Below are 24,732 nucleotides of genomic sequence, written 5' to 3' on the forward strand. Positions count from 1 at the left end.
GAAAACAGACTTGTCATGTTACCTGCTATTATCTTAGGCTGGTTTTAGTCTGTTTGGGAGTTTCTATCTGAAGCTCATGCCCCTCAGAGAGGTGGCCTAGTGATCTGGTTTCACAAAGGAAGGCCTTCAGAGAAAAGCTGAGGCTCTACCTCTACTATTATATGGCCCCTGAGAAATGATCAAGGCAAAGGAATGGTGGGGCTTTCTAGTTTTTACATCAGTTTCCAACACAGATTTATCTCGGATGTATAAAGGAACTCGAACTCCAGAGAAGATGTAGATGACTTTGATGACAATGCATTCCATCCGCCCTGTTGACTAGAATTCAGTACATCTTAACAGTATCAAGTTCAGATATTATGCACTACTGTCAGAAGGGTTGGAGAAAAGTCAAATGACAGACCTTGTCGATGTAGAAGTCCACCTCAGAAGCCGATTGAAACTCTCCATCCAAGGCAGAGATGCCACTTGTCCAGACTAGGTTTTTCATTTTGTGTTTGAAGACCAGCAATTGGATGCAGAATTCCTGCTCTGTGAGGTCCAAGAAGCCAGCCAGCTTAGTCACAGGCATAGTAGTGTACAGTTTTAGGAAACTGCGGATGGTGGACAGTTGAGCTTGCTGCTGGACTTCATCAGCAAAGACTTTCAACTGCTGCAGGTATGGCTCCTTATGATAATTGGGATGCACATTGTCGTAGTTGGGTACCACGGGTGAGACAAATTTGGGACAAGCATAGCTGAACAGCTCCTCGTATACTTGGGGGTCTCCCTTCTGCATCCGCAGCATCTTATCCCCGTATTTCTCTCTGAGCTGCAGGTGAATGCTTTCATCGATGCGCATTGGATACATGGCAAGAGCAATGGCCAGAAGAGCATGCATCTGCTCATTTTGCTTGTTGATCTGAAAAATAAATAATTCCTGTGAGAAACATTCAAGATCAATTACTCTTTACATTTAAGAAGATATATGTGTGGCGGCTACTGGCAAAGTAAAAGTAAGCCACATTATTAAGTCTCACTTCTGCCATGAAGCTTTCTGCCAGGTAGCTTTCAAAAGCAAAAACTTGAGAAGCTAAAGTAGAGAGACACATAATTGGAAAGTAAAAGCTGTCTTGATCCACTAAGCAGACAGTGGCAGCATTCTAGTTCTATATTTCTTTGATTAATGGACCAATGCCTTTGGGTAACTGGACCAGCTGCTTTTTCATTTATATAAAAGAACATATTTTTAAAAAAGTGCTTTGAAATCAATACTTATGTTTTTGGTGGCTTTAAACTATTTTTAGCCTATTTTTAGGCTATTCTGGCCTATTCTTGCCACTTCCTTTTCAGGAACACTTCAAAAATAAAATCCTAAAGAGTTCTCAGCTCTTTGAAAATTAATTTTGAATACCAACCCAATAAGGAAAACTATCTCTGAGAATTCATGATAGGAGTGACTACCAGATTCAAGAAAGTAACAGCAAGAACAGAAGGAATTGAGATACCTTCATAGGCATATGATGCCAATGCAGCAGAGTGGAAAGATCACCAGACAGGATACATTAACAAAGAATATAAATTTTGGACAGTTCACAATAAGAAGCCTGTCCCATAGAAACAAAATTTGAAAACAGTTTCAATACATGGAAGGGTGGGAAGGGGAGAGGGCATCAGCAGTACAACAGCAGATTAAGGAAATAGACAAGTTAAATCAAATTATCAAAGGTGTATGAAAGTGAAGAGTAAAGTTTGACATACCTAAGGCAAATGAAAAGGAACAAAGGATAAACAGTCTCCTGAAAGATTTAATCAGTTACCTACTGGATGCCTCTGGAGCTATTGATGACAGGAAGGTAAATAAGGCTCAGCTAAACCAGAAGGTATTTGCAAATTTTTAAACAAATTGATTTGAACTGAAAGCTGAATGCTGAGTAATATAGTCTACAACATGCTTCTTGATATCAGTGAAATAAATAGTGATAGAATTATGCTGTAAGAAAATTACTATGCCTGGGAAGAAACGGCACTGTTAGCAAATAGGAAAGAATTTCCAAGGACACCTCTTAGAAAGAAGGGCAGAAACCTTACTCCATTTTACCATTTCATATTTGTAGGTTGTTCTCTGGAACATGCTCTTGGTCCTCTGAATATATAGGAGAATATTAGCAAAGACACGGATTGCATCTTGGTAACGTCGCATCATGAAGTATGCAAAACCAACATAGTAATAGGTGGTGACCTGGCATTCCGGCACTCGTGAATACATACTCTGAGAAAAGGGAGACATTATACAGCAAGTGAGGAGTCAGAAAAGAAATGTTAACAGTCTCTACGGAGAGAGAACAGCATCATTCCAAAGGCTACGATTTAAGAACTTTGCTCCAAATGCATTCAGTCTATAAATGAATATTATATGGGTAGATGCAAAATAATCTCAGCAAGTTTGGACTTCAACACCCAGAATTTCCTTAGGTAGTATGTTGGCTGGGGAAATTCTGGAAGTTGAAGTCCACACATCTTAAACTTGCTGAGATTCAGAAATACAGGTAGTCCTCAACTTATGGCCACAATTAAGCCTAAAAATATTTTGCCCAATTTTACGACCTTTCTTGTCAGTTGTTAAGTGAATCACTGCAATTGTTAAGTTAGTAACACAGTTGTTAAGTGAATCTGGCTTCCGATTGACTTTGCTTGTCAGAAGGTCTCAAAAGGTGATCACATAACCTCAGGATACTGCAACCATCATAAATATGAGACAGTTGCCAAGCGTCCAAATTTTGTTCACATGGCTATGGGGATGTAAATTTGAAAAGCAGTCATAAGTCACTTTTTTCAGTACTGTTGTAACTTTGAATGGTTACTAAATGAACTATTGTAAGTGGAGGACTATATGCACTGTCCCATAGTGTCTTAGAAGCACTGCAGCAGAGAACCTGCGCTGTCAATCTAAATGTAGCATTTTAATCCTACAACTTTCAGAGAGAGAGGCTGTTAAGTTTCTTGCAGCAAACATAATGAAGAGATACAGAATACCTTAAACTTGAGCAACATTGTTATTTTATTCTATTTAAACCAGTCTATGATTTTAAAAGCAAATTTATTCAGCATTTTTAACCCAAACTTGATCATAGATATTTTAAAATAGTTATCTTCAGCTAGCTGGCAAAAAAGGAAAGATACACATTTTTCTGTGATTAAAAGGTACAATGTAACAAGTTTCACCACTGTAAAGATCAACATTGTACTTTCCAGATATGTGATGTGATTCTTGACAGGAGTGGTCTAAAAAGGTGCAAGTAGCTGTCAAGAGAAACTGTGGCAATTCTGTATGAAATCACAGGAGCTGTTTATTTTCAGTTCAAATATAGCCCAGATATAGATGGGACTATATCTATATAGATACAGATTACTAGTTTTCTTCATATTACCCTGTTTATAGTATACAACCTACTTGAATTATTTGGAATCAAGGGAATAGCAGATTTGGAAAAAAAAGTAGTTAGTGTATGAAGGGAGAAGAACAGCTAACAGCTACCGGAGAAAAAAAGAAGTAATTTTGGAATATGCTTTAATTTTCTAAATTATAAAATGGGTTATAGCTTGAAAAAAAATATATGAAATGCAAAACCTGAACAGTAATGATGACTTAGTATTTAATTGCCTGAGTATAAAAGCATCAGAATCTTTTAAAAAGGCTCCACATCTCTTTTCAGTACTAAAAATAAAAGCAAGCGGAAAATCTCACCACAGTTGAGACATTCACCAGGCTCAACTTAACATCCACTGTTTACATAAAAATTGTTTTGCAGAACATTTAGCATCCTACCAAATAAAAATTCTTTATTTATATAAATATAGCTGTCTAGAGCCATATTGGTGAGATGGATGGCCATATAAATCCATGCAAATAAATAAATATTCCAGAAGCCAAAAGGTCTTTCTTTAAAAAAAAAAAATCAATCTTCACATAAAGGTGGCTCTAATTACCTTCTTGTTAAGCTCAATATTTTCCAGAACTTTAATGGCTTGATAATAATCACCCAGCAATGAATGGAGGCGCAGCAGACCCACAAGGCTAAAATAGCCCAGCATCTTATATAAAGAATGACGACCGTATTCTCCAGCAACACTCTCGGGGTCACCTAAGGGAAAAAATGTAAAACTATATATGTGAACTCTAAATACAACAATGAATAAAAATGCAAATTTCAATCTGCCAGCTTGATTCCTGATCAGAAAAAAATAGCTGGAGACTCACAATCAGAATGAAAATTGGTAGACCGTCCATATTAATAAATTACTGGATAATTATTGATAATTGATAGTGGTAAAGCCCACTTATTTTAAAATATTTACTCTCTTACCTCCACTGGTATAAACTTCCAGTTGCCTGTTGATGTTGGATTTGTCCACGATGGAATATAACACATTAAGAACACTGTGGACATTCCAGATCTTAGGATTTAACCTCAAGAAATCAATTTCTTCCTCAGATTTCTTGGCAGTCTTGCAGCGATACTGACTGTAGGACTGAAACTTTACAAGGATATAGAGAATACAAGAGAAAATGAGGATGGTATTGTTTTCCTCCTAGGATACTTTTTTTTTTTACATAACCAGAATAAAATTGAAATGACTGAGTAAATTGGAATTACCCAAAGCAAAAAGAAAGAAAGGAAGAGCAATTTATTAATGAGTACAAATGTTATGCTGTATTGTGACAAAACCAAACTATACATTATTTTACAAATGAAAATCTCTACCAATCTCCTCACACATAAAAAACCCTCTCACAAGTTTTCTCAGTGCTAGCCAGAAACCAAATTACAACTATAACAATTTGTAGGAGGAAAGACAAATAGTATGAGAACACTGAATAAAATTACAACTCATCACAAAAATATTCCAAATCACTACCAATAGGCATATTCCTATCTAAAATGCCTGTAGTATATGTTAAACAGACCTGGCTCTAAACAGAGTTTACAGCACACAAAATTCTATACAAATTGCATTCTTATATGTCAATATAGAAATAAACCCTTCATGCATGCATATATATGATTGGATATCAAACAAAAAGACATATACATTCTAACCGCATATTTCTTGAAGTCTTACTCCTTTGGGAAATTTTGTGCAAATTGCTTGCACGCTTAGCATCTGATTCTAATGATCTTCACAGATTTTCATCATTGTTAAAAAAAGGCATGCAGAATAGACAAAGAGAACAATCCATTTTTATACCTGATATATAAATTCATCTATAATATCCCAGAGCCATTGATTGGGTAGTTCCAGAGGAGCTGGGCCATCTGCATCTAGAAAGGAACATTCATATAGAATATGAAATGAATAATACCAGACACTCTCCCCACATCTTACTGATTTTCACTCTCCCCGCATCTTACTGATAAAAGAATAAGAAATCTTGGACTGCTGACTGAGGAGTTCCAAAGACAACTTAAAAGCCTAACTTTATAACTTTTTTAAACAATTCTGCATTGTGCCAAGGCCCACTTCAGAATGTAATTTATTTACCAATTTTAGGGGAAAATATATACATTGCTGCATTTTCCTATGGACAGTTACTTTTAATCCAAAGTATATCCCACCATTAATTAATGAACACTGAATATTTACCAATTTAACTAGAGCTGGCACAGTTGCTTCTTGGTTTAATTTTACATACTTGTATTGTTTTCTAGGTATTCTAAATAAACATTATATCATAGAAGATCATGTCCTTAGCAGAATAAAATGTAAAAGGGAGGAGAAAAAGCCAGCTATATAAAATCAGAATAAGGAAGGAAGTGGATTTTTCTTTTAAAAAAATAAAATAAAGATATACTAACAAAAGGGATCAGATAGCTTCAGGTTTCAAGCAAAAACACACCTGGAAACAGAGTTATATATTAGGATGCTAACATTCTACTCCCTGCATCTTATTTTAAATATAGAAGATATATTCTTATTACCCCTTTACACGATACAAAGAATTATACATATATAATTTTAGAGACTCACTAAGAATATAGTTGAAGAGATTGCAGTAATTGTAATAAGACTCAAATCTTTGTTCCAGGGTTGGACCACCCTACAATAAATGAAAAAAGAGTAAATAGATGCCTGAATTTCTGAACTGAATGAATGTATGATCTCAGTAATCAGAGCAATTGAACAAGTAAATGTACTTTTCATTAAGGGCAATCTAAATCTGATACTCACACTGACTTTAGCATAGATGTGTCTGTAATACAACTCCTTATACAAAATCAGGAACACAGCATCTACAATTAAAGAAAAGCTATAAATCATTGTATTCGAAGTATTTGCCTTTGAGTTTTCCATTCAGTCAGTTTCAAGTATCTGACACAAGTGAAAATAATACAATATATCAGAAATCCAAAAATTTCCTATAATAAATAAAAGTCACAAAATATGCTGCAAAAACATATCAACAGTACCATGCTCTGGCAAATAAAATTTCATATGCTATCTGAAAGTTAATGAATATATGCTAGAATATGCTACAAATTTTCATCTGAATATAATCTGCCTTGCTAATAAGCATCTGAGATATCTCAGAATTGGTGCATTTCACAAAAGCACCACAGAGTGTTTTTAATCCTATACTACCATTAAGATCCATAACTGTAATAAAAACAGGCTATTCATATTTTAATAAAGGGAGAAAAACTAGTCTTGTTGCATATTAAAAATTATAGTAGTGTACTATAAAATCTTCAAGCATTGAGTGGCATTGTTAAAAATTGATTCAAGGATAATGAGTGATGCAAAAAACAGGAAAATAGCTAAGACAGGAGATTTCTTCTGGCAATAGAGGCCCTCTAATTTGTTGAAATTATGATATCAACACCTTAATACAGTAGGGTAGGACACAAAGATCAAGAACAATATTTTTATACCCCTTAAATTTGTCATGAGTCTTGCAATTTCCATGCAAAAAAAAAACCAAGCTAGATTTTTTACCATAAAAAAGAATAAAGTCATTTTTAGATTTATCATATAAATGTTAGAAATGTGGATCAAATCAGATTGCATGTGACAAATCCTATTAAAAGAATCATTTGGAGTTAAGAGAGTTCAATGCAATTCTCAACCTGTCTTCTTCAATATGTACTGGTTTCTCCCTCCCCCCCCCAAATAAAAAAATTACTCTTCCAATGCAGGACAAACATCAAAATAAAATTTTCTATTAAAAATTCTTACCATTTCCAACCTGTGGTGCAATAGCCTCTGCTTCTGGCCAGGGAGTGTTTTTAAAGAACCTTTCGGTTAATTTAGTCCAACTGCAATACACATCAGTATAGTATTTAGAAAATCATGGCAATACTGAGTATAATTAACCCATAATACAAACTATCACAATTTATATGATCCCCTCTCACTTTTTATCAATCCTACGTGTGTAAAAGATTTCTATGAGAAAAGTGGTAAGAAAGATACTAAAGAACAAGATTTTTCAATGTCATATGCCATCATGTGGGCAGAACTACCTACATAATCTTTATTTCCCATTATATATTCACAAATATATAGTGATGTATCAGTTAGTCATTAATATTTATCTCTTTTAATGTTATTGAACCATAATAAAAACTAGCCATACTGAAAATTCTCACCCTTTTCTGAAGCAAATGAAATCATACCTGTTTTCATAGATGTCTTGGATCTCATATACCTTCTGATCAATGACATCACTAGATATGCGACTGGCTTGAAGCTCATACACTTTCTGGTCAATCAGATCTGAAACAGTCTTATGAAAGTACTGGATAAAATTTTTTATCACTTCTGGAATCACCTGATAGGTTTGCTGTTCATATTGCCGTTCATAGGCTAAATCCTGTTTTGGATCTCCTATGAAATACAAGAAATAACTACATCAAAACAAAATATCAGGAAGACATAAAATAGCAACATTTTGAACGTAACATTTAAATGCATACATCTCTGTTTTAGAATCCTTATTTTTAATAAAGTTCTTCAAATGTGAACATGGGCAGATGCCAGGAAGGGGGAATGAGAAGAGGAATGATAACATACTGGTGATAATGTCATCCATGCAAATACCATTACTTTCATACTATAAACAATATATCATGATGAAAATATATAATAGCAGCTTTTGCGTGATGAAATCTGTCTAATTTAGAAACTGCCCATTTCCCTCACAGAGGCTCATAGGCCATCATAACCCATTCAACACTTTGGCAACATTAGGGTTTGATGTGGAGGCCAACAAACATGAATATTACTAAATAAGACAACAGAGGGCATGGGGAAAAAGCAAATGGAACAAAAGTAGGCATTCTGGAAGGCCCTCAAAAATGATTTTTGCCAACGAGCTTGGGGATCCCATGAATTTGGGGACTCTATTAAATGTGAGTTAACTAGATGCACTCTTTGTATGCTTTGCTGTCTTATTTCTTGTTTTTTTAACCTTGCTTTTATATTGTCTTTATTCTAATTTAAGTTGTGCTTTTTAATAGTATTTATGTATTTTGTTCTATTACAGATGCTACCCAGAATCACTATGTGAGTTTAAGCTATAGTATTCTTGATATCCAAGTCATTAATTCGGTAATTTTTCTTAATTAAAATTTGCTTTTCAATTGGCAGCTTCAGAACACATATGGATGGCTATTTCATTATATTCCTAAACTACCCTAGGAAGTAATTTGTTTTGGGAGAGAGTGACTGCTCTATAATCACCCAATTGAATTCCATAACTGAGTGGACAGTTGAATCTGGATCTTCCCAATTCAATCCTGACAACTTTAAAAATGTATTAAATTAAATCCCATTATTCTTAAGCAAGCCAATCTGAATGCAACACCTACAATGGATTACAAGAATGGAATGTACAAGAATGGAAATGTCTAGGAGTTATTTTGTGTAGCCATTTTTTTTAGCATTTAGTTTCCACTCAATTTTTTCACATTTTAGCCTATGACTATAAATTAAAGCAATTTGCAAAGAAACAAAGAAAAATTAAAGTTGCTAAACTGAATATAGGTCAAAGTACTTTCTTTCAATAAGAGACAAATATCAAAAGTTTCATAAAGCACATAATTATCCATTTTTTGTAAAAAAAAAATTGAATAAAAAGTGGGCTAGACTCAAAGCACTTCTGAACGGTACTACCATCATTTATGTAGCACAACAAACATCTACGATAGTATTCTTTGCCTCCAGGAATATAAACTCGAAGTAGCACGTCTATCAACATGAAAGTATACGGACTCACCTGTGTGTAAATCATATTCCCCTGGATAAGTATATGGATCGTAAGAGCCCTGCGAAAAGAGAGCGTGGGAAGGGAGGGCTTGAATCTGGTACAGACAATACGATGCAACCTGCTTAATCGTTGCCCCCCCCCCAAATGTGAATACCACGGCTTTGGAATACAGACCCCGCTTCTCGGCTTTGCTTTTAGTGACAGATCAGCCTAACAACCCCTCCACTAAATGGAGGCAACCCGCCCATCGCTTTTATCCGAAAACGCCAAGCAAACCATCCATGAAGGTCCCAATTCCCACACGCCACTCAAGTTCTCAGTGAATAGATACGCAAAGCTCGTACCTCTTCGTAATCGTCCACCGGATACGACATGGCGGGCTTTACAGCACGAAGAAAAGGAAGCCGCACACCGCCAGCCGACCAGGCTCAGAACGTTGCAGCAAAGAAAGTCTTCCGGCCACCAAATTTGTGGAACTTCCCCCGTAAACCGGAAGTCGCCAGTATAAATAGTCCGTTTTGGCCGACGGTTACAATTACTGTAGGGATGAGGGAGACCGCCTTAATCTACTGCTAATATGAATAAGTAAATGTGTTACATTTAGTGTGTGTATGTTATAGGCCTAACGGCAACCATGCTTAGTAAACCCGTATTTGGTACACTGTCAACTCTGTTATGAAAGAAATGCGGGTTATAAATCTATTGAATAACAGATATGTGTTAGATCAAATCAAAAGACTCAAAGCATTATCTGATCTTCAACATTGCTCATTTAGTTGCAAGATCGCAAGCTTCCATTGTTTTTTAGTGATCAGAATTGATGGGATTTGACAAATGTATAGAGCAAAGGTTTGAATGCCTCATTAATAAGCACCACAGAAGAACATTGCTGCCTAACTTGAAAAGTCAATTTTCTTTTCATAAAGCATGCATTAGATCAGGGGTCTTTAATCTTGGCCCTTTTATGACTTGTGCACTTCAACTCCCAGAATTCCTCAGCCAGCATGCCTGGTTGAGGAATTCTGGGAGTTGAAGTCCACAAGTCATAAAAGGGCCAAGTTTGAAGACCTCTGCATTAGATAATAAAACAAATTTCTGAATCACAATTGCAACTCAAATGAATCCATAATTACTAAGCAAGAATGGTGAAAATAAGTATAAACAAAAATTTAGCCACAGCTGAGATATTTCTGTACTGCTATTTTTATAAAAATTCTCAGCCTCCAAAGGGGAGCAAAAGGATTACAGAATATTTGTTTCCTGAGAATGTTCCTGTACTCTTTCAATAGGAAAAAAAAAGACATAAGTAAAGCTAAAGAGGAAAAAAAAACATGACACCAAAAGTTAAACCTACTGAGTTTCTGTCCTGTGGGATTTACTTGTCAATGCTTAATACTACATTTATAACAACATATCCTTGAACCTATCTAAGACTTTTATTTTAGTTCGAACAAGGGGTAGACATTACAATCTAATGTCTGGAAATAATACATTCTCTCAACACTGAGGTTTAAACCTCGGTAAATAGGTTGGTGTAGTTTGTAGCCCTGACAGTGTGCTTTGCTGCTGTTTTATTTTGGGGGTCAAGTAATTACAGTATCTTCCCCTCTGAAATGCTTTCTATTTTTGCTGCATTGAATAACTTTATTACATTTCTCCGAGTTGCTCAAGTACTATAATATCCTGTGTATAAATGGGGTTTCTGATGAAATGTTGGTATGCATTCTGCACTTTTGTTCAGGATGGTATGGTAGTTAAAGCTCCCCCCCCCCCCATTTGCAAGCTGTGCTTTCGCTTCCTTCCCCTGAAGGAGTAGCACCATTCTTTTTTGCTGCTTGGGATGTTCACTTGCCCTTCTCCCTTTTCACGTTCAGATACCTCTTATGTGTAAGGGGTGCTGTTTTGCTTATGCAAAGATGCGCATTTGAAAGAGCATTTTATTCTGGTGTATAATGCTTATACCCCCTCCCCAAAGGATGTGTTGGACTGGACATCATCTTCAGCCAGTAATAATCGCCGACTGTGGCCCTCAACTTTTCCAGTCTTGCGCCCAAAGGCATCTACTCTGTGCTTGGCTGTAGACCGGATTCTCACCTTTAAGGGAAAAGTTTTTCGGGCGGGGGGGGGAGTAGACGCCCTTCCCGTCATTCTTAGTCTGTCGCTTACGGCATCCGACTACTCCTATTGGCTGCGACTTGCCTTGTTCCCTTCCTTTCATTTCTATGGTTACGCGAATTTCCCCGCCTCCCGTCAGTCGAGCTTTGGGTTTCTGGGCCCGCTTGAAGCGAAGGCTTGGGGGGGGGCCGGAGGGATGGAAGGCGGTAGCCCCGGCCAAGCCAGCCCCGCCGATGCCGCGAACTTGTTTTCCCTGGCGAGTCTTGGCGTGGCCTTGCGGACCATCCCCGAGACTCCGGATCCGGCTGCTTTGGGCTACTTGCAGCTGCCGTGGCAGACGGAACACCGCGTGTGCAAGATCGTCAGTCGCCGCCGCAGAGACGCCCGGCTACACCGCAGGGTGGGCCCCCTGGGCAAGGAGATTCACGGTGAGGGGCTGGCCGTGGGGCTAAGGCGGGAGGGCGGGCGGGCGCTCTGTTCTTAGCCCGTGACCGAAAGGCCGGCGGCCGCCCTCTCCTTACCGGAGACTGAGATGGTAGGAACCCCCTGGCTGAATTGTCTAGGACAGTGTTTCTCAACCTTGACAATTTTAAGGCATGTGGACTTCAACTCCCAGAATTCCACAGCCAGCAATGCTGGCTGTGGAATTCTGGGAGTTGAAGTCCACATGCCTTAAAATTGTCAAGGTTGAGAAACACTGGTCTAGGACAGGGGTATGAGCTATGCTGGCTATGATTCCTGAGTTATGCTGGCTCAGGAATTCTGGGAGTTGAAGTCCACGAGTCATAAAAAGAGCCAAGGTTGCCTATCCCTGGTCTAGGAGCAGCAGCCGGAGCGGGTATTGGGGAGCTCCAGTCTGTGGCTTCGTCAGGAATTTGGAGCTCTTCCATGCTTTACTGTATTCTGAAGGCAAAAGCAGCGGGTTGGAATGGAGTTGTTGTCAAATACATATAGTCCTCGACTTATAACAGTTTGTTTAGTGCAGTGGTTCTCAACCTTTTTAATGCCACGACCCCAACCGGTCATAAGTTGAGGACTAAACCGGTCGTAAGTCGAGGACTACCCAACCGGTCGTACCACTGGTTTAGTTATTGTTCAAAGGGACAAGGGCATTTTAAAAAGTGGCTTATGATCATTTTTCACACTCAACGACCATTGCAGTATCCCCATGGTCACATGATCAAAATTCAGATGATTGGTAACTTGGTTCATATCTACCACAGTTTCAGTGTCCCAGGGTCACGTGATTAGCTTTTGCAACCTTCTGACAAGCAAAGTCAATTCACTTAACAACCGTGTTACTAACTTAACAACTGCAGTGATTCACTTAACAACTGTGGCAAGAAAGGTCGTAAAATGGGGCAAAGTTCACTTAACAAATGTCCCACTTAACAACTTAAATTTTGGGCTCAGTTGTCGTAAGTTGAGGACTACCTGTAAATACGGATAAGGGACTAAATATTCAAGAAAACACACTTAGACATGGACACATACTTGTTCCCGTGATAATCCAAAGCAACCTTCCCCAACCTGATCTATTCCAGTTGGCGTTCATACTTGTCCAACAACCTTCCCTGTTGCCAGGATGAAGGATAGAACTTTTCATAATAGCTCCTATGTTTTGGAACACACTGCTCCTGGCAGGGTGCTTTGGCTTATTTCAACAAGCCAAAACTCTTGCGAGGATTAATTGTACTATTATGGATGGTATGATTTGTTTTAATGAGGGCTTTTTAACCGTGTTGTTTTTCTTTTGTTGTGTGCTACCCAGAGCATGTTTGATTGGATTGCCTACAAATATTATAGATAAATAATACTGGACTGTGTAAGGGAATTCTCATTCATGCATCTGGAGGGCACTGATCTGGGTTGTGGTTGATCTTAAAATTGGGGGGGGGAGAGAGAAAAATGTATTACAAGCGTGCCTCAGTGATGTACATTTGAAATAATTTTGCCTGTTAGATCTGAAGTCACCAGAATTCTGATTTTGTATTAAAAGAATGCATGTAGTTTAAATTGTGAATAAAATGGGGTAGCTTGTGTTATGTTATATGTTAAGGATTAACAGATTTGTGATGAGTAAATTTGATCAAAGCAATCCAGTTATAACAGTATTAATTGCAACTTACTGCTAGGAAAATTTGTAATATATTGAAGCCTGTGAAGTTTGTTTTGTTCTGTTCTGTTTTATGTATTCTGGATAAATAGTAGCAGAAATGTGGATAAAGTTTGCTCACTTCTCAAAGTAAATTTTTTAGGAGAAGCAAATTGGGAAAACCTTGTACTCTGGTTCTCCTCTCTTTCCAGATACAAATGGGTCATTAATTCTTGAAAGATCTTTTCAGTCAAAATCATATCAAAGCCCTCAAATTATGAGAAAAGAGAAGTCAAAATTATTTGGCTTTGCCCCATCCAGGAACATTGTTGAAAATGCCTCCCTTGACCAACTAGCCCATGATCCCCTACTTGGAAAATATTACCTACCCCTTTTGCCAAGAGAAGGAGATGGTCTGTTTTGCTGTTGTTTGCAATTCTAAAATGAATTTTAAGAGGTAAAAAAAATTCCCACAGAAAGCCATGACACCTGAATAATTATGAGTCCACTAGCTAGAGTTATCGCAGTTCCCTAGATATAAAACACATAAAACATTGCATTCTGCCAGTAAAAGATCACCCTTGAGGAGAAGTTGTGGATCAGGGGTGTCAAACTGCCGGCCCATGGGCCAGTTGCATCATACAGAGGCCGCGCCCACCCCAGCTCCGACAATGCAAAAAAAGTTGTGATACGTGGTGAGACGTCACGTAACATGGTGAGTTGATTGTGCATAGTAAAAGAGTCACAAAACCTTTCTTTAACCAAACCTGATGTATTTGTGTTTGTTTTGCTTTTTATAAAATTAAACTGAGAAGGAAATAACTCTCTCTTTTTCCACAGCTTTAAAAAGATTGAGAGAAGCTGCTAATTCAAATGATTTGGAAACAGGTAACATTGCATCGGTCAGAATTTGATTTATAGCTCCATGTATTTTCCCCTACGTAGGTTCTGTTGGAGAAATATGGGTCTTATAAAATGACAGGCTGTAAACAGGAACAGATTCTTTAAGATGAGAATGTTCAATATACAGTATTAGATTCCTAAGAATTCCATTGGAATGTAAGTTTTTACAAAAAAAAAAATCAGCTTGGAAGAACCTCAGGTAGGCCTGAAAATGGGTCTGTTAACAAAATGTTAGGTATTATCTTCTTTTATCTCCTAGTTTTAGTTTTAAGTCTTTCCTGACCAAGTCTGTCTTATTGTAAGATGAATACACTAGTGGAGGCTTGTAAATAATCTTCCCAAAGAAATTTGTTTATGGAAATGTTGGCTAGAAGAAATACAGAGGGCTAGATTTCAGTGCTTTGCTAGCCAACCCTCCACCTTCATTCTCCTCACTTGCCTGCATATCTAATTTCTTGGCATGCAGTTCCTGATTGCCAATCAGGATTATGAGATGAGTACATTTACTAGAAGTTTACATTGTAGGAATATGAACTTTATATTAAATATTCTCCTCTTTCTAAACTTTAGCTGAAATCAGAAGAAGTTTAGACTTAATTTGTCTGAAGAGTGTAGTAAGATATTTGAACTTGTCATTTTTTTCTTTCAATTGAATAAGGAAGCAAAATTTAAATAGAAGTGTAGTTCTGGGAGAGACAATGTCCTAACTACCCGAAGTCCAGATATGGATTAAAATGTGCATTTAATGTTTTCATTAAAAGAAATATAAGTCCACATTGACTGAAACAATTACTATGTACAGGGGTTTTTTTGTGGATGCTTTTTTCTGCTATTTCACTTTGAGCTTGAAAGGAAGTACCGGTAACTTACTCATGCTGAATTGCTTGGCAAGAATGGATATTGAAAAGATCTGAATGAATTTGTGCATGCATCTTATTTGTTTCTTTTAAAATAAACTTTCAGCATTAAATATTGTTCTTTGAAAGTTTTGCAACAATTTATTACATTTTAAGCTAGGCTACTGATGGTCAATGCTTTTTTTCTTAAAAAAAAAAAAAAAAGGTGCCGGAACGCACACACGTCATACAACCCACCTTGCCTACCCTACAAGGTTCCTTCCAAAAAAGGTGCCGGAACTCCGTTCTGGGCATTCTATGAGAAAAAAAGCCCTGCTGACAGTGATTTTTAGCCAATTAAATCTTCAGGTTATTAATGCTTCCTTTTCTTTCTTATTTGGTGGCATCAGTAATGCAACTTCTGGAAGATGGGGCAGACCCCTGTGCTGCTGATGACAAAGGTCGAACAGCCCTGCACTTTGCTTCTTGTAATGGAAATGATCGCATTGGTAAGCCAATTTAAAAAATGGGAACTCTCATTTTAGATGCCACTTCATCATTACTGATGATTTTCAAAAGCATTTGTAAATTTCAGCAGGGCAGTTCACTGTTCTTAGCAGGTGGAAGGAAACTGGGCAGAAGTAATGGACATAGATTAGTGTTTCTCAATCTTAGGAACGCTAAGATCCGTAGATTTTAGTTCCCAGAATTCCACAGCCAGTTATGCTGGACGAGGAATTCTGGGAGTTGAAGCCCATGCATCTTAAATTAGCTAAGGTTGAGAAACACTGATATAGATTATTACAAGACAGAATGAAGTCAGAAGTGGAGATATCATTATGAAGTATACTTTCTAAAACAGTGTTTCTCAACCTGGGCAAGTTTAAGATGGGTGGATTTCCACTCCCAGAATTCCCCAGCCAGCAAAGCAAAGTTTAACATGGCTTGGTGGCTGGGGAATTCTGGAAGTTGAAGTCCATCCCTCTTAAACTTGCTCAGGTTGAGAAACACTACTTTAAATGCAATATTGCAGAGATTGCCTGATGTCCAGAAAAATTCAGGGAGGTGTTATGGTTTTATAAACATGCTTTGGGTGTGTTCCTTGAAACATTTGATTAAGAAAAATAAGAATAGAAAAAGAACAATAACATAGGTACCACTAGCATCCTTAATTAAAACTTTTCTGTTTCCTTCTAGGTTGAATGAGACTTGTACATTAGATAGAGGACAGATTAGGTTAAGCTAATATCAGTTCACTGTGGTCATTTTGATTACGAAGTGTTGAGCAAAGTCTAAGATGGCTTCTTGCTTCAAAGATTGAGATGTGAGGGTCCATTACTTAACTTTACATACTTTCCAAAGTGCCCCTGGAGGCCGATGGATAAATCTGTGATATTATTCGATAAGATGTACTTAAACATTGCTGGCATATTCTTGGAGTCAGTGTGATTAAGAAGGATCTGAGAGAGTTAATATTCTCATTGGCAAATGATATTTGGGGGGCAGGGGCGGGCATCTGCAGTGATGCTTGTGTTTCAAAATGGCAGGTACTATTAGGCAAGTAAAGCATTGGCCCTTTTTATGGGTATACAGTAATGCAATGCATGTTAAAAGAGAGTTGAACTTTAATCCTCTGATCATGACCATCATTTTGAAGCCAATGACCCTCATAGATATCCCTTTACTTTTGAACAGCCCCCAAATGTGGCAGATTAGCTCACATTGTGCTGTGGCAGTTTATTTTGTTGGCAATTCTGTGTGAACTTGAGACAATGGGGCCCAGAGGTCCATTCAGTAGCGCTTCATATGCAAGCTTGACTGTTTCAAGGGACATAAAAGCATCATTTTATTATGGAGACTGTTCCATTAAAGTACTTAGGAAAAGAGATATATTTTGATGAGATGTGGCTAGGACCGGTTGCTATAAATGAATGAATTCTGTAAAACTATATGACCCTGGGCTAATACTTGAGATATTTCTGTGTGGTTTTCAAAGTAAATTTGAGAAACTCTTCTTTATGTTTTAGTGCAGTTGCTTTTAGACCATGGTGCTGATCCAAACCAGCGAGATGGATTGGGGAACACTCCCTTGCATTTAGGTAAGCATCATTTATTTGAAATGCCGTATCTCTTTTTTTTTTCCCCTGAAGAAATCTGCTGAAACTAGATTTGCTTCAAAGTTAGGCAGCAATAGCCTGGGACACACGTGGAAACATTTTTTAGAGTAAACCAGGAAACTGCCCATTCAAGTATTACCTAACCGAGAGTGACCATATGCAAACTTTTGCCTTTGGAACTGGACCCACATCTGCCATACAAAAAGCATCATATTTACTTTTCAGGACTAGCTTAATGTTTACTGTGATAATTTCTGTAAAGTATATCTTAGCATTTTTTTTTATTTTAAAGGAAATTACATCTGGATGTAAGCAGTTCCATATCTCATGTTTCAAAAAATTGGATTTCAATAAACTTAGATTAATGATCCAGTACACCTAGACTTGCACCAAAGAGCTTGTGATACTCTGTTTAGTTCTTGTAGGTTCTATAAGATTCTTAAGTTTTACTGCAGCCTTTCTTTAGTACAGATTTGGTGAGACTGCATTGACTTGCTTAATGCCATGACATGAAGCTGAGATTAGATTTCTCAGTTTGCATTCTTCGTTAGTATACTATATTTATAAAGGGAGCTTTTTGGAAATATAGTCTTTACTGTATAAATAAAGTTGTGATTCTGATCAGACCTATTGTACCTCCATGGCTTTACTCCAAAACACTCCTTAGTTCTGTGTTTTATATTTCCCCTCCCCAGCTGCCTGCACGAACCATGTTCCTGTCATCACCATGCTGCTCCGTGGAGGTAACCTTTCTTTTTGGCAATTCTAAAGCTGACCTTTCTTCTCTTTCAGCATGTTTTTCTTACTCTGCATTTACATATTTCAGGAGCTCGAGTGGATGCCCTGGATCGAGCTGGAAGAACCCCTCTGCACTTGGCCAGGTCAAAGTTAAATATCCTGCAAGATGGCCTCTCACAGAGCTTGGAGGTTGTGCGCCTTGAAGTAAAGCAGGTACCCGAAGGTTATCCTGGATTTAAGGGGCTGCAGGTGTTTTATATTTAAGAGGTGTCTCTGGGCATCCTAGAAGACATTTGGGACTGAGGAATGTATGTGAACAAAGGAGTTTGGTGTTACTGATTCTGAGACAAAGGCAAAGGTGTGTAAACCTCATTCCCACACTAGACTAGAAAGGAAAAAAACCCTTTGGCTTAGAAGATTGAACTTCTAAGATGTAATTGGCCACTCAGATTAGTTGGATATGGCAAAGGTCTTGATAAGTCTAAACAAAAAAGAAATCTAATATTTGAAAAGTTTTAGGTCAAGGGGTAATTATTAGGTATCTTATTAGGTACCTCTTGGAAATACAATCTGCACCTCCCTGGCAATTGTGAAAAAAAAAATTAGAGAAAGTGTAGAGCAGATAGAAAAGAAAGGCTTGTTCCCACTCCCCTATTTTATCTATGACTTGTTGCTGACAATGTCCTCCTACAGTATTTTCTTACACAAGCTTCAAACCTTTTTGACCTCTGAAGGTCCCAGGTATATTGCTAGTAAGATCATGAAGTAAACATACTGAAGAGAGCCAATCTACTCTCAATATATATATATATATATATATACTGTATATAATCCAAACAAGCACAGGTTTTTAAAGTATATATTGCACATTTACCTTTTATTTTATTTACCTTCTAACTCTTTATAGCTATAGTATCTTTAGAATCTGCATTTTGCCAGAATGACACTTCATTTCTTTCTATCTACTGCGCTCCAAAATCTATGGCAATGTATTTGAAATGTTACATTCTGATGTAAGTGCACTAAGTGCATTTGTATAACAGTCACTGCAAAGTTTGAGTCTTCTGTTCATGTGGATCCCAAGCGTTTTGATTTGGATATGTTTGCTGTAACAGTGTAGCTTTCTTGCTATTGTTGTCAGCAGCCATACCTATAAAATAGAGATGAAGTCTGATCTAACAATAGAGTTTTATATATATCATGCATGCTTTACCTGCAAAAAATGGGTAGAGCTTTGATTGCATAGTTGTGGTCATTGTGTATAACTTTTTTGCCCATCCCACCCCTGTCTCCTGAATGTCCCTAATAAAACTATTGGTTAATCTCATTTTTAATCCCCTATCTGTTGAAGGCTGTTGGATTGCCTTGAGTTCATCGCTGGTCAGTTTTTGATGGTGATAGGACTAGTAGGTCAACATTTGGTTTGTTTTTGTTGTTTGGTTTTTGTATTTTACTTCATTACCTACTGAAAGTCATCTATGTGAGATGGGAGGCATTGTAAACTGAATGAATGAATGAATGAATGAATGAATGAATGAATGAATAATACTATTGCTTTTAAAAAATGAAGTGCCTTGAGTTTCAGTAAAGAATTAGTTTTATTCCTTCAGTTATATTTATGTTTAGTTCTTACTTTTTTCTCCCAAGTAGTTAATTTACAATTGTCTCTGTCCTTCCACTTTACTAAAAGTTTATAGTAATTCTTCAGATTTGCTTTAGAATTGGATTTTTAATTAAAAATTTGGGCTTTTTTCATTGTTCGCTGCAAAGCTCATATTTCCATGTTGTTTGTTTTAGATCATCCAGATGTTGCGGGAATATCTTGACCGTCTTGGGCGTCATGAACAGAGGGAACAATTGGATGACCTTTGCACAAGGCTACAGATGACTAGCACAAAAGAACAGGTGAGGGAATCAAAGAAAATTTTGTACTAGCTGAGCAATTCTGCAACTTGAGAAACTGGAAGATCCAAAAACAGTTTCATATCACTATGAAATATTTTTAATTATTGCCAAAATACATATATATCACTTGAATTTAGGATAAATAAATTCAGAATATATTGGTATTGTAGGAGAGTGTCTGATTTTAAATACATTACTTATTTTAACTGTACTTTGTAGCTATTTGGAGTGAGTTACAGGTCTGTTAAACGCTTTAATGGGAATTAATGACCCAATTTTGGCCCGTTGGCTATTGCCATTATAGGATGGTTTGCTGCTGCTGGATTTCAGCAAAACAATTGGGTTGAGGGACTTCAGCTGCTGCAAAAAGGGGTTAGGCTGCAAGCTGCCCATCTTTGTAGGATTCTTCTTCTTCAGGTCCTGCATCATCATCTCATGTGCTTCCCCGGCAGGTGGATGAAGTTACTGACCTCTTAGCCAGTTTCACCTCACTCAGCTTGCAGAAGCAGAAGATAGACCAGAGGTAACAGGCTTTTCTATTGTCCTCCCACACCAAAGGAGAAGCCCGGGAAGAAAAGATAGCTGGAGCTCCATTGCAGGATTGTTGTTGCCAGCATCAAGTGTACATTTCCTGCTGCACCTATGTTGAACGGTTTGAAACCATGAGACATCAGTGACTACCGTCAATATCCTTTCTTTGGGCCAAGGATTTTTGCTGTGCTGCCTTCAAAGGCATCTTTATTATTCTTGTTTAAGAATCGGGAATTATCTTTCAGCTAATGAGGTGCCCCTCTTTAAGGACACTGCCCTCAGGAAATATTATTGAAGTTCTGCAAATAGCATCTTCAGTCTGCTTCTGGATATATTTGGAGAAAGGGCAGCTATTAGCATTTGCTCTGCTTTTAATACCCAGTATTTATGCACACAATCACTGAGCCTTTGTAGAAGGTAACAAACTGTATCTTAATTGACAATAGATTGAAAAAAATACAAGTTGGGAATATTTTAAATGGAGAAAAGTTTGAAGGGCTAGCAATACTGCCTATGTCCACTGTTGGAGGGGGGGAAGATTTTATTGATATCACACACGTGTACACACCTGCACATATTAAATATATTCACAAGGGCCAGAAATTTCCTTTATGCTGATTCGATTTCCTGCATTTTGGATCACAAAAAGATTGGCATGAATAAGTCTACACTCTGCCCAAGCTTCTCTTGCTTATATTACTTAAATTAAAGGAACAGAGTAAGAGTAGTTAAAAGTCTTTGGTTGTCTCTTAGCCTGCTAGCACAAAAAGACATTTGTGGAAGTTGGGTGATTCCTTTAGGGTGCTGCAATGAGTTGCTACATCATCAGTTGAAATTCCTATTGTGCCCTTTCCTTGGGGCACTTCCCTTTTTATCTTTGGTTCATAAAATTACTTGTTCCAGAAGGAAAAAAGGAGGGAAATAATGTGAAATACATTTGGTGACATGCTAGTTTACTTTCATATGCTGTTTTTCTTCATACAAAGGGCATAAAATTGGTTTACAGCTCATGCCAGATTCAGGTACTGTAGCAAGTCATCTGCTTTAAATCAAAATATGTCTCACTGTGATAGTATGTAGGTTGTACGCATATCAAAATACAGTTAGCTATGTTGAATTAGGCACAAACGCTACCTAGGATAATGTAAATGGGCAGTGTTTTCCCCTGGTGCCTGTGAATTCCTTGAACATGTAAGACTTTTTTAATGATGCCATTTTAATTGGCTTTGGCTGAGCAGGTTTTGGAAATTCTGCTTCTTTTATGGGGAAGTACTTGCTTTTTCATTTTGGTAATGAAATCATAAATGTAATCATAAATTTGCTGAATAAGAGCTAGTTCAAAGAGAGAAAAAACACCCTCAAAGCTATTGTTATGTCCTAACAGGGTGTTTTGACTCTTAACCGGTCAACAGTAATTAAAAAGGAAGAAGTCTGTAGCCCTTCCAGCATCATCAGAATTCCAAGGTTGTTTAGGTTCCTTGAGATTTGTATCTTCTTATGACTTTATTTTTGGTAAATATGCAGTGTTTGTGGCAGAAGAGTAACTGGATGCATAACTTTAAAAGAGATACAGTTCTTGGATTTCCTGAACGCAGCAGCTTGATAAAGGAATCCTGAATTCTTTCCTAAAGAGGATGCTTTAGTTCTGAATTGGCTCAGACTTTGCTAGAACTGTCACTGTGAATACAATGAATTTTATTCTATTAAACAAGGAGGATGGGAAGCAATTTATCTTTTCAATAAAACTCTGTTTTGCTGTCAGAATGAGTTTGAGATTTTATTCTTTCCTGCTTTTATGTTTCCCCTCCTTTTTTTTAATCTCAACCTGAAGCCATTTCTTTACTGGAACTAACAGAAGTGAAATGAAACGTGACAGTGTCCTGTTGCGGTGAGCTCAGAGGCTGTAATCATGATGTACTTGTAATTTCCTCCCTTTGTGTGTGACTGAAAACCCATTAAGATCTCCTGACTCTTAAAACACTGGGAACTGGGAACATGTAAACAGTGTTTGGAACAGAGAGGAGTTGATGGTGGCAGAGAAAGTCTTCTATCAGTGAGAACATCTTAATTTGTTTGACCAGGTAGTAAATAGGATAAGGCAACATATAAAAGGCTGTTCTGATCATTTGGAGGAAATGACAAGAATTATGTAATATCTCCAAAAGCCTATGGAGGAGAGGGAGGAATGATAAAGTACACTTCTCAACAGCACAAAACAAACCATATGATCTGAGTACTTGCCTTCAACGGTGGGATGCAACATACAAAAGAAGTAGGGCGTGTGATATATGTATGTTTTGTTATTTTCATACTATGGCTATGTATCTCAGTATCTTTCATACTATGGCTATGTATCTCAGTATCTTTTAAACTTAATCAGATTTGCTGGAATACCTTAGAAGTTTATATGTAAGTAAAAGAAGCAATAATAGTACGTTTATACATTATGTGACTCCATTTTGTGCTTAAACACAATTTATTGGCATAATTTCTTCAGTTTACCCAATATGTTAAACCTTAACCATGGCTCACACACCACAATAATTGAATTCACACATTATGCTAAACACAGAGGAAACCATATTATGTCTTTTCATAATATACAAATACATTTACTGACTTTTTCTGCTTATTATACCTGGCCCTATTTGAAAATTCTGTAGATGAAATTTGGAGTAGAGTCCATCAAACAATCTCCATCTCAAGCTCCTCTGGAAGTGTGGGGAGCTGCTTAAAATATAGAAGATTAGACTAAATTCACACATTGCATGACTGGTTCATACTAGATTAAGCAAACTGCATGGCTTAATGTAATGTGTAATCCCAATCTTACTTTAGTTCATGAGTGCCAGGCTTGGAAATGGTAGTAAGTTTGCTTCTGCATAGCTAAACTCTTTTGTAAACAGAAAGCTCTGCATAAAGTATTTGCCCCCAAAGTCTGGCTTTGAAGTTCCTCCACCTCATAACAAATGGCAAAAAAGAAAAATGTAAATTAGGCAAAACTGATCCCTTCCCCATAAAATGTCTTCCAACTTTCCAAAGGGAAAGTGTTGACCATTGTTTTCTGTTACTTCTTGGTTTATTGGTTCAAAATCAATCTGACCTACAGTTATCATAGAAGAAACAGGTGTTTTCCTCACAAAACCTGTGCCAGTGTCCACAGTTCCTTCTCAGATCTGGAGCCTGTAAGTGATCTGGGTAGTTTCCACATCTGTTCCATAGCATTGCTATTCCCATAGCAGAATAATAGCCAGTCCAGTTTTTGTGTAGGTTTAAGATGGCTGATATCCTATGTAACAAAAACCTGATCATCCAGAATAAATGGATCATCACTCCTTGTAATATTATGATTAACTATTGGGGAGAGATACAATCACCAGGTGATCAAAGACTGTCATGGACGATAGTGGTAACGTTTTTATAATGCCACAATTGAGAAGATAGTGGGAATATTATTAACATATTTATCACATACAAGCTTCCATCTCTCTCTCTCTCTCTCTCTGCAAACGCCTGCCTTCTATTTTCCCCACAACAACAAGGCTGGGCTGAGATAGAGTTACTACCTCAAAGTCAGTCTGCCAGCTTTCATGACTAAGGGAGACCTAGAAATCGCATTCTCCTAGTTTCTGTAGCCTACCACATTCACCACTACATTTTTCTTAAGATCTCCTCCCATTAAAGTATCACTTTTTGCAGAAACAGCAATACAAACATCTATAATTCTGGAACAAATAACATGAGCTCCTTGGTTATTTACATATTTAAGCAAAACGTCAGGCGACTGTTCCAGAATCTCTTAATACATTTCATCCTTTTTTTTCCTGTTTCCTCATTCTCTATGTATCCATATTCATTATTACCAACCTCTAACTGTGGGGGTTGGGGCTCCAGGTATTTGTCCTAACTTCTCTGTTTATTGTATGAATGGAAATTACTGTGTTATTCCCCTAGTCATCTTCAGAAAATGCCTCTAAAATCATGTTTTCATTCTTAATTATGAGCAGAGCAAGGGACGAAAAAGCTCAAAGTCAGTACAGGAAATGTATTTGATCACCATGCAGATAAATGAGAATCAGAATACAGAATAACAGAATTGGAAGGGACCTTGGAGGTCTTCTAGTCCAATTCCCTGCTCAGGCAGGAAACCGTATACCATTCCAGACAAATGGTGTCCTATCTTTTCTTAAAAACCTGCAGTGATGGAGCATCCCACAACTTCTGGAGAAAGCTGTTTTAATTGTT

The 24,732-nt window shown here is 37.4% G+C and overlaps 2 protein-coding genes across 2 annotated transcripts in view; one reads left to right on the top strand and one right to left on the bottom strand.

The window, feature by feature from the left end:
- The window catches only part of EIF3L (eukaryotic translation initiation factor 3 subunit L), a gene marked incomplete in the record, with an annotated part of 14,492 nt that extends 4,802 nt beyond the window's left edge, over positions 1-9,690 (bottom strand). The window contains 11 exon segments of the mRNA XM_015817265.1: positions 404-901; positions 2,081-2,251; positions 3,970-4,124; positions 4,347-4,518; positions 5,230-5,303; positions 6,010-6,079; positions 6,211-6,272; positions 7,216-7,295; positions 7,656-7,866; positions 9,257-9,305; positions 9,592-9,690. Coding sequence (XP_015672751.1) covers positions 404-901; positions 2,081-2,251; positions 3,970-4,124; positions 4,347-4,518; positions 5,230-5,303; positions 6,010-6,079; positions 6,211-6,272; positions 7,216-7,295; positions 7,656-7,866; positions 9,257-9,305; positions 9,592-9,621 — 1,572 coding nt within the window.
- Positions 9,691-11,510: 1,820 nt separating this feature from the next.
- Positions 11,511-22,248, top strand: ANKRD54 (ankyrin repeat domain 54). The gene is made up of 8 exons (XM_015817266.1): positions 11,511-11,790; positions 14,298-14,345; positions 15,607-15,705; positions 17,224-17,295; positions 18,009-18,056; positions 18,140-18,264; positions 19,849-19,956; positions 20,409-22,248. Exons 1-8 carry the CDS (start codon positions 11,559-11,561, stop codon positions 20,481-20,483), a joined length of 807 nt encoding a protein of 268 aa, XP_015672752.1. The 5' UTR covers positions 11,511-11,558; the 3' UTR covers positions 20,484-22,248.
- Positions 22,249-24,732: the final 2,484 nt, after the last annotated feature.

The sequence above is a fragment of the Protobothrops mucrosquamatus genome, unplaced genomic scaffold (assembly GCF_001527695.2).
Source record: "Protobothrops mucrosquamatus isolate PMUCROS unplaced genomic scaffold, P.Mucros_1.0 scaffold569, whole genome shotgun sequence".
Taxonomy (NCBI): Eukaryota; Metazoa; Chordata; class Lepidosauria; order Squamata; family Viperidae; genus Protobothrops; species Protobothrops mucrosquamatus.

What these genes read in the sequence shown, in the direction of transcription:
- ANKRD54 (XM_015817266.1), top strand. Translation starts at nt 11,559, where the DNA reads ATGGAAGGCGGTAGCCCCGGCCAAGCCAGCCCCGCCGATGCCGCGAAC. An exon ending in TGCGCCTTGAAGTAAAGCAG is followed by an intron (nt 18,265 to 19,848) that starts GTACCCGAAGGT and finishes TGTTTGTTTTAG; the next exon opens with ATCATCCAGATGTTGCGGGA. An exon ending in TGACTAGCACAAAAGAACAG is followed by an intron (nt 19,957 to 20,408) that starts GTGAGGGAATCA and finishes CTTCCCCGGCAG; the next exon opens with GTGGATGAAGTTACTGACCT.